We start from the raw sequence: 10363 nt of genomic DNA, 5'->3' as shown, positions 1-10363 counted from the left end.
ATCACAACTGATATGTTGGAGGTTAGGAGAGAGGTAGGACGGTGAGTGCCCATCTATAAAACACGGTGGAGCCTCTGTCATGGTTTTGCTGCATTTCAACCACTTGTTTTGGGGACTATCAAAATTGATGGAATCTTGTATGCAAAAAAAGTGCCATCAGATTTAGATCCACCATGCAATACCTTAATTTTTCAGCAAGACAATGAAAAACCCACTCCCAGTGCAGTAAAACCATACCTGGATACATAAAACACACAGTGGAACACTATCAGTTATGGATTGGCCTCCCCAGAGCCCGGACCTCAACACTATTGAAGCAGTGTGGGATCATGTTGACAGAGAACAGAACAAAAGGCAGAAACATCCAAAGAAGAGCTTTGGATGTCTTTCAAGAAGCCAGGAGAACTATTCCTGAAGACTACTTATAGAAATTAGAAGAGTGTGCCTTTATTATTCAACACACTCTGAACTCTCTTAAGTTCAGACTGTGTTGAAGAATAAAGGTGGTCATACCAAATATTGACTTTCAAGCTTGTTAGAATTGCACAAACTCTGTTGTTATTTCAATAAATCGCTGCACCTATTTCCCAATTTCCTAGCAAAATACAAAGAAATGAAGGTGACTCAAGACTTTTACATAGTGCTATATATACTGTGTATTTATTTGTAGACTTATGTATACCCTATGTGTATTCTCAAATTAAATTTTCCTGCTTTGGATTTTTTTTCTTTTTTTTTTTGTCATTAAAAAATAGCAGTGTGTGCAGGTGAAGAGAGGACATGCATGCTCTTAACTAACAGTAGCCAAAAACAACATGTTACAACACATTGGCAGCTGAGGTATTCACTGTTTATCCAGAACAAACCAGCAAACTCCATGCTGTAAATTCCACTGTATCAAACCATTTTTCACCAAAAATACACAACTAAATCGTTCTGAAGCCAAACTATAAAAAGAGTGTTTTTAAATAATTTCTATTTTATTACACAACCAAAACACCCTCTTAGCTGCAAGATTTGTGACGTTTGTTTATCATCTTTTAGGTTCATTTTCTGTCTACATAACTCTTTTTACTCTTTGTGCTGACTACATATGTAAAAAGTATAATCTCTCTATTCTTCTTTCCCCCCCATGCTCTGTTGCAGTCAAATGACCAGCTCAGTTTGGAGACAATAAAAAGTGTGGATGACCTTCTACAGTTCCTATACCCTGAATACAGTGTGATTCAGCAGTGCCTAAAGAAGAGGTCATGGCACAGCTCTTCATCCCCCTCTTCATCATCTTTATCCACATCTTCAATGAGCCCTTTACTCAACGCTAACAATCAGGACATGTGGGTTCCGATGAGGGAGGAGGCTCTTTACAAAGTTGATGACACTTGGCGAGGTAAACACTGATGTGCTTGCACAGAGGTAGTCTGTTTATTATTATTTCTTCAGAATCATTAGATTTGTGGAAGTCAAGACAGTGTTATTGCTGCTAATGTCAGCCTTTCAATCACAGCAGTCTGAAATACTTGAACAGACTGGCAAAGTGGAAAAAATGTAGCAGTGACATAACCACACAATTGTGTTTTTTAAGGACTAACAGATGGATTTCATTGTACTGGAGACAGAAAAAGTAGCTGGTATTGCAGAGAATGAGGATTTCCTCTCCCTAAAACCTCTAATAAACAGAAAAACGAAGAAAGGGGGAAACAAACAGAATCTACCTATAATTACCAGCATACAATGGAAATTACTGTTGTGTTCACTGAGCAGCTGTGTGTCAAAAATGTGCTTCTGCAGAAACAAATTGTGGCGAGAATTACCCCAAATGTGGTTTCTGAATCCTCAGGTGGGTGTTTATACACTCATGTGGAAAAATATGTGAACAACAACACGTGAAATATTTCACTACCTCAAAAAAAAAAAAAAAAGCCAACATGCAGAAGCAGTATGTAAAACCCTGAATACACCCTTACCGCTTCCATAAGAATTAAAAGGGGAAGTAGCAGCCAGGCACTGCTAATCAAGTGCACATGATTAACTGATCATCAACAAGTGTGACCACCTCTAGAGAAAAGCTGAAATTTTGGAAGTTTGCTTATCTGCCGCATTCAGGTGTGTGTTCACACAATGCCAGGGAAGAAAGACATCAGCAATGATCTTTAGAGAGGCAATTGTTGCTACCCATCAGTCTGGAAAGGGATGCAAAGCCATTTCCAAACAATTTACAGTGAGAAAGATTACTCACCAGTGGAAAACATTCAAGACAGCCTCCACTCATCCAAAGAATTGATGCCTCAAGGTCAGACCATGCAATGCCTAGAGTGAAAAAAACACACCTCAGACTCTACAGGTCTCAGTTAGCATGTTCAATATTAAAGATAACGGCAGTACAATTATGTATGATGTGTTTGAAACTGTTTTAAGGAGAAGGCCTCTTCTCTCTGAAAAAACATGGCAGCATGGCTTAGGTTTGCAAAGTTGCATCTGAACAAATCAGAAGACTTCTGTGCTTTGGACAGACAAGACCAAAGTGATAGACAGAAAACCCAGCATATCAGCACAAACACCTCATACTGACTGTCAAGAACGGAGGTGGAGGTCTGATGGTTTAGGCTTGTTTTGCAGCCAAAGGACCTCGCACCCTGCAGTCACTGAGTCAACCATCAACTCCTCTGTAAAGTGTTCTAGAGTCAAATGTGAAGCCATTGTCCCACACCTAAAGCTTGGCCCAAACCAGATGATGTAAGGGGCAGTGATCCCCAAGCATAGCAGCAAGTCAACAACAGAATGACAGAGAAAGAAAATAATCAAGGTGTTGTAACGACCCAGTTAAAGTCCAGACCTCAGCTCCACTGAAATGCTGTGCTGGGAACTTAAGAGAGCTAAATTCCCGCAAACCTCAATGAAATGAAGCACCACTGTAAAGAAGCGTGGGCCCAAATTCCTCCATAATGATGTAACCGACTAATAAAGCCATACAGAATACCGTTGCTTGAAGTGAATGTTGCTAAAGGTGGATCTATAAGCTATAAGCATCTCAGATTGTGCTTAAGTAATTTTAGAATTAAACTGAAGGTGTGGTTCAAAGATGTCTGGTGTGGCCTTCACAGAGGGGTGCAGTTCCTGTTGTCATGCATTGTTGGCTGTATTTTCAGTCATCCTGGAGGAGATCCAACGAACCTCATGCCAGCCCAGAGAGGTGTGCATTGAAGTCGCTAAAGAATACCCAGAATCCACCAGTCAATTCTACCTCCCTCATTGTGTGGCGCTGCATCGTTGCAGTGGATGCTGCAACAACGAAGCTTTTTACTGCACAAATACAAGTTACGCTCTTGTGAACAAGACGGTAAGCCATGCACCCGGAGTCTCTATTTTACCTCCTTGTATCTAACATCTTGTTATGGTTGCCCTGAGAGGCCAAACAGACTGCAACTTAAGAAAACACCAGCAATAAGAAAAATGCTGCAAAAGCACACAAAACACAATGGAAATAGGAAAAACGACAACAGAAAAATAGGAAAAAACAAAACAGAAATAGGGAAAAACAACAAGGGAAATAGGAAAAAACATAAGGGAAGTGTTTCTGGGGGGACAATAACCATTGACGGACCAGTTCCAGGAACCCAAAACATGGTAGGCGTGTTTTATCATGATTCATATAATACTGATGACAGATTTTTGGGCTAATGGTTAGGTTAACACACTTACCTCTCATCTTTTCTTTCCTCACAAAACTGATAAATCCTCCACTTTTTTAAGTGTCTCCCAGCACAATACTTAACATATTTTGGTTCCTACAACTGGTCCGTCGGGTTATTGTCTCCCCAGAAACACTTCCTTTGTACTTTTGGAAATCAGCTTTTTTTCCTATTTCTGTTTTAGTTTTTCCTATTTCCGTTGTCATTTTTCCTATTTTGTGTTTTGTGTGCTTTTGCAGCGTTTTTCTTATTGCTGGTGTTTTCTTAAGTTGCAGGCCGTTTGGCCTCTCAGGGCCACCGTATCTTGTACACTCTTCAGCGCTTGAATTATTTAACACTCTGCTCCAGATTTTATGCTCTTGCGCCACAAACTGCATCAGGAAAGAGGACAGAAACCAATCTGCCCATTTATGTAACCAGCTTGTCTGTATCACAACACACCCTACTCCAGTGGGACAGCCTTTGGCTGCAAATGGACATGATGTTAAGACAATATACACAGTTGAGTCACGCACAGTTGCACAATCTTACAACAATTACATCAGCATCTAAACATCAGCAGTACTGCAGCAGAAGAACAGGAAAGAAAAGAACAAACACTAATTCCTTCCACAATGCAGATTTTTATGCACACATGCACGTCTAACTTTCTTCTTCCCACTCCTAGCTGATGGAACGATCCCAGTCCAGGTTGGATTACACTGCTGTCACGGTAACCTTCATCAACCACACTTCATGCGATTGCCTCCCCAAGCGGCCGCTCCGCTCCATCATCAGACGAGCAGCAACAGATCGCCTGTGAGTTGGAGTGATAGGTGAAGAGTGACGTGTGGGTGCCTTTACAGCCATTCATGACTCACTCTTTTGTGTATCCATGCATTTATAATATAGCGTGAGTGCGTGTCTGTGTTTTGATAGGTGCTCTCCTCCTGAACGTGCCTGTGCCTCGGGCTTATGGGATCCAGCAAACTGTGTGTGCGTCTCTGCAGACACGATAAACTACCCTGAGAGAGAGGCAGGTAAGCATGCATGAGTCATGTTGGTCAAATTAGTCATTTTCTACTCATGCTGATGCATATTCAGTCTAGTCCATCAGTGGTTCTCAAGCATGTGGTTGACACCCACTATAGACAAAACTGACAATTACAGTTTTTCCACTGATGTGGCGCAGATGGCCAATCTAGAACTAGCTCCACCCTTTTGCACTGAAAAAAGACTAGCACCAGAGCCAAGGAGACCACTACCCCAACTTCTCCTAATGACGCAACATAATAATTGGTTCTGAATCCTCTTGAGCCCCTGGTACTCAAAAGGCACCAACACAGAATGGGATCTGCATTGGTACCAGAACTACAATGGTGGAAAAAGAGTCATAGAAGAGTAAACTTTTTGGCAAATCAAACCAAAGTGGTAAATCCAGTGAACAAGGCTGACTTATGTTCCAAATAAAGCCTTTAAATGAGGATGTCAAAGTTTGAGCATCATTTTGATGACATGAAAAACAGAGATTAATTCACGGGTCAAAATCTCACTGCAGAGTTTGATATTTTGTCTGACCCACCCTTTCTGCAGTATGGACTACGGAGCCCCGCAGGGGACATAGGAGAAAAGAAAATTAAGACGGACTTTTGCGAGATCTCGCAAAACAAACTCGGGATCTCGCAAAAGTTTTGCGAGATCTCGCAAAACAAACTCGGGATCTCGCAAAACTTTTGTGAGATCTCACAAAAGCTTTAGCCGCATTCTTCCCGTTAGCTCGAAGCTAACGGGAGGTCTAGACCTACTACAGCCGGGAGGAACACTGCTTTCCCGGCACATCGTGCCTCGACTTCCCGGTCGGCTTCGAGCCGGCGTCCGAAGAATGCGGCTAAAAGTTTTGCGAGATCTCGCAAAAGCTTTGCGAGATCCCGAGTTTGTTTTGCGAGATCTCGCAAAAGTCCGTCTTAATTTTCTTTTCTCCCATGTCCCCTGCGGGGCTCCGTAATGGACAGCACGGACACTCCAACGTGTTAGAAATAGTGTTGTTTTTTTAAACTCAGGCATGTCCTTTAAACAAGACATGTCCTTTTAATTGGGTCACGGCTCTGAAGTGGAATGCACAATAGTACAAAAAACTTCCACTGAGCACGTTTTGGGATGTGAACCAGATAAAAAAAACTGAGTAACAACACCCAGATGATGATGATGATGGTGATGATGATGGCGTTTGGGTGGCAAATCTTTCCCTGAGGTACTGCCTATTCATTTGTAGCAGGAATGTTTTTGTGCCGTTTTACTTGTACAATCATGTAGTGAACTACAGTTCCTACCACTCTTTTTTACATTAAAGTAACCTCTCTTGACATATATTATTGTTTATCATTTTCATAGCTGTTCATCTGATCTATACTGAGAGGTCCGTCTTTGAACTATTGTTTCCACAGGCAACATTAGTATAAGTGTAAACCAAAAACTATTCTCTTCTTTGGATTTACCACAGGTATGTGTCCCAAGAAAAGAAAATGCCAGTCTCTCTGCAACTTAACCACAGTTCCTGTAGCTGCCTGCCAAACTGACAGCCATGAAAACACTAAACTTTGGGAGGCTGCAAACATAATACTATCATGCTAACAGGCTGATGTTTAGCTGACATACCATGAAGTCAAATCTTAGTTCAAGGTACAGCTGCAGGGAATCTTTTGTACTGGACAGATTAAAATGTTGACCTGAATGTAATCAGGAGGCCATCAAAGGCATTAGATTTCATCCTCTGGGGAACTTGAATATCTAACCCTAACCCATATTTCATGACAATCCATCAAATGTCTGTATAGATGAGCTAGTTTTAGTTGCTCCCTTATTCGTAAGGGATCGCCACAGTGGTCAGTGCCAAACACCGGATGGCCTTCCTGAAACAACATTAAAGGAATCTGTTTCTCTTCCTGGGAAAATGCCAACCTCACAGTTACAGTGTTTCATCCTCTGGGGATCATGACTCTGCACAATATTTCATAAATCTGAAAAAGAAAAAAAAAAACAATTTTTCACTTTTTTATGTTTTCCAGAAGTGCTGGACTCTGGCCTTCTGGCTCTCTGTGGGCCCAATCGGGTTCTGGAAGAGTCCACATGTGAATGCATCTGTCAAAATGGACTCACTGAAGCCAGCTGTGATCCAGGCTGGAAACTGGACCACAACACTTGTAAGCAAGGGTTTCATTTATTGTATTTAAATATGTTTTGGCTGCGTTGTGCAAAATGGCAATGTGCAGCTCTTGAGAATTAAGTTTTCCTCAAGCCTTTGGATTCACTGTGAGCAGTTTACAATAAATGCTCCATGAAGCCATCACTCTGACAGTAAATGAGCAAGCTCGAGAGACAAAAATACACAGATACAGGGAAGTTTGGGGAAGATAGCTTCATGCAAATGTCTTACAAGTAGAAACACGACCATCAAATACTTAGCCCGACAGTGCTGTCAGGCATGTGTGACACAATATATGATAAAGTTTCATTTTGATTCATAAAATCCCTCTCCCTCTTCGGTTTTCTCGGTGATCTTCTCTCAGGTGAATGCCAGTGCGAAGGTCAGGGCGAGGGGAAGTCATGCCCTGCTGGCCAGAGGTGGGATGATGATCTCTGCGGCTGTGTGTGCGCTGCAGAATGTCCCGGACACCAGCCTCTGAACCCAGATACTTGTCTGTGTCAGTGCAGAGAGAGTCATGAGTCGTGCATGCGGCAGGGCAAGAAGTTCAACCCAAACACCTGCAGGTAGGTGTAAAAAGCAGTCAGAAGTCCACTCCTGATACTGGCTTTGAGCCAAAGTGGCTGTTTGGTTTGTTCATCTCAGGTATCCACACTGTGGGCGTCTGCCAACTAAACTCAAGAGAACCTTATCTGATCAAAGAAAATATTTAACCACAGACAAATTTAATTAAAGACATTAATTAGGTTTTTAATTATATCTGTTAATAGTTGATTGTTGTATTTAAAAAACCTGAATCCACCACTAATCACAGATGTCTTACACCTCCACTGGCATCAGACTACTTTCTGTTCTGTCACTGTCTCTATGTGACATAAAATACCCTCCTCTTGGTTTAAAATCACAATCCAACATGCAACCACCAATAAAGTGTACTTACGCACACTAAAAGCAGTATCCAAGTCTGGTTGCTATGCATGTGTCATCCAAACAATTCACTGGAATTAGTAATTCCTCTTCTTAGTTCCAATGTAAAAAGAAAAATCCCCAACTAAACACTTCCTCTGTATTATGTAAATGCACTGACTGACACATGTGGCTAAGAACACAAATCTCTGAAAGAGATTTAAAGGACACAAACATAAAACAATGAGGTGGGTTAAATAAACCAATCTGAGCCTTTAATGCCTTCTCCAAAAAAACAGAAATACACAAAGTTCAGTAAACTGGTTTAATCAATCTGATTGTTGTGTCAAAGTTGTTCCTGGATGCTGGTCCAGGATCAACATCGAAAGTGACCAGTCACAATATAGTTATGTTGTAGTTTTTAAATGTGGAAACGCTGTAACACCGCACACCAAATCGTAATCCTAACCCCATAACCCTAACCTAACCCTGTGGACTTTTTTCCAAGTTGCAAAACTATAACATGGCTGGTACATAACCAACACGAGGATATCAGACAGACCACACACACAGGGTTGATTAGTTACAGGTGAAAACAGCTGAACACAGGTGACAATAATAAAAGGAGGGAAAACAAATACTTGAAACACACAAAGAAGCCAACACACAGACAAAACAGAGAAGGACAAAGAAGTGAGGACAAAGGGGACAGTGACAAAGTGTGAACAGTATCAGCTAAATCCAAGCAGGGATCAGAAATCAAATAGAAACCAGGAAATGGAGACCATGACAATATGTTTGTGCCAATGGAAATCATTTATCATTTATTCAAACCACAGCAGGAGGTGATCTCTTGGAGAGTGATTACAACAATCACTGAAAACATACAACTTGGCACTAACGACTGGTAAACTGGCTCAGTGTTTTAGAATTGCGGATATGGGAGTTTTATTTTGGAAAGAGTTTGCACACGGTGTAGATTTTCACTGTTGTGCTGCAATTTGAGTACAATATGTACACAGCCACTTCCATACTTGCTCCCTCAAACAGTGGCTTACACTGCGGGAGCTACTCCTGCACGTGATGCTTCCAATGGCTGGTGACCCACTGGGGTGCCATCACCCATGGAAAGAGTGAGAGCATTAAGAGAAACAACTCTCGATGGAGACGTCAAACATTCCACACAAGAAAAAGCAAGCATCTCCCTCCATTTTCTTTTGCTCACATGTTTCCATGTGACCTTTTATGGACTTGAGGCATTCTAAATATTTGCGTGTTTTGTGTGCATGCCTCGGTTCCCACAGTTAGCATGCAAGGGATCAACCTTCCCCTGACCCGAGAGGCCTGCAGAGAGACAGAGAAGGAGACTGGGTGAACTTGATGACAGTGAGCAGAGTAACCATCAGAGCAGACAGAGACCAGCTCAGAGACAGATGGAGTGACAGGCACAAAGAAAACACAACCGCAGACCTCGGCGTTTACATTAGTGGCCTTCCATGTGGTAAAGTTCACGGATTTACGTGCAAGTGACCTTTAATGCCAGTTTTCTACATTTTCTGAGCTTAGGGCGGCTGAAATAAATTCACTCTTTGTGGAAAATTGTAGCCTCCATTTTAGCCACCTTTTGTCTATTCAGTCATTATTACTCATTTTTTTAATCTAAAATGATATGAAAGCATAAAATATCTATTCATCCATCCTGTTTATCTGGGTCCGGAACATGGGGGCAGCATAAGCAGAGACACCCATGACCTCCCTCAGCCTCCAGCTTTTCCGGGGAGGACACCAAGGCATTCCCAAGTCAGCCAAGAGATGTAATCTCCCCAGTGTATCCTGGTTCTGCCCCAGGGCCTCCTCTCAGGGGGCCATGCCCTGAATACCTCATTTAGGAGTTGCCTAGGAACTTAAAATTAAATTTAAAAAATTGTCTCTTCCTAGTTAAGTACACAGTAAATGTCTCCTACAGAATCTCTAAAGTGTTTGCACACAAGTCAAATTAATTCAGATGCGCAAATAAAAAATAGAAGTTAAATTAACCAATCCTTAAGCTGCATTTAAGTTTTGGAATTTATTTTGCTGACATTTGCATTTTTTATGTTTGACAAAGGATAAGTAGTAATTTAGAACGGACTTTGCTATTTGTGAACTATGCCTGTAAACTAATTCCACTTTTTTTTTGTAGTTTTTCCTTTCTTACTCACTTTCTCACTTACTTTTTTACCTAACCTTTAATGCCTAGTTTATCCTATTTCACATATGGGATTTTGAGACTTTTACATCATTTTTCATCCCAGTATGTGGCACATCTTAAGCAATAACTTGCAGGAAAAACATGTCAGATGTAAATATAACAGAAATTAAAACTTAAACATACATACATAAATATTTTATTTAAAACATTTGCTATAAGGTCCAACAGACCCTCCATTTACCAAAAAGAAAAAAATAATTTTCTGGTAATTTCTTCATAGTTTGGGCTTTAAAAGGTTAAGTCTGATTTAACATGTGGTCGCAGGAGGTGGCTCACAAAGGACCGTACACCTACTGTGATTTTGAAGTGAGAGTTTTCAACGCCCCCCCTCCCCCC

General features: G+C 41.2%; 1 protein-coding gene across 2 annotated transcripts in view; it reads left to right on the top strand.

The window, feature by feature from the left end:
• The first annotated feature begins 375 nt into the window (after positions 1-375).
• Positions 376-10363, top strand: part of LOC102289077 (vascular endothelial growth factor C) — a 10689-nt gene continuing 701 nt past the window's right edge. Inside the window, exons 1-6 of one of the 2 annotated variants that reach the window (XM_042214585.1) lie at positions 376-1387; positions 3147-3337; positions 4357-4487; positions 4608-4708; positions 6737-6868; positions 7235-7436. In XM_042214585.1, coding sequence (XP_042070519.1) covers positions 1300-1387; positions 3147-3337; positions 4357-4487; positions 4608-4708; positions 6737-6868; positions 7235-7436 — 845 coding nt within the window. In that variant the 5' untranslated portion in view covers positions 376-1299. Of the gene's footprint in view, positions 1388-3146; positions 3338-4356; positions 4488-4607; positions 4709-6733; positions 6869-7234; positions 7437-10363 lie in introns of both variants that reach the window. The other variant, XM_005948381.3, reaches the window with a different exon arrangement.

The sequence above is a fragment of the Haplochromis burtoni genome, unplaced genomic scaffold (assembly GCF_018398535.1).
Source record: "Haplochromis burtoni strain Fernald_Lab_line unplaced genomic scaffold, NCSU_Asbu1 Contig_590, whole genome shotgun sequence".
NCBI classification, from domain to species: Eukaryota; Metazoa; Chordata; class Actinopteri; order Cichliformes; family Cichlidae; genus Haplochromis; species Haplochromis burtoni.
The sequence above is the reverse complement of the archived record's forward strand: the minus strand, read 5'-3'. Positions and strand labels throughout refer to the sequence as shown.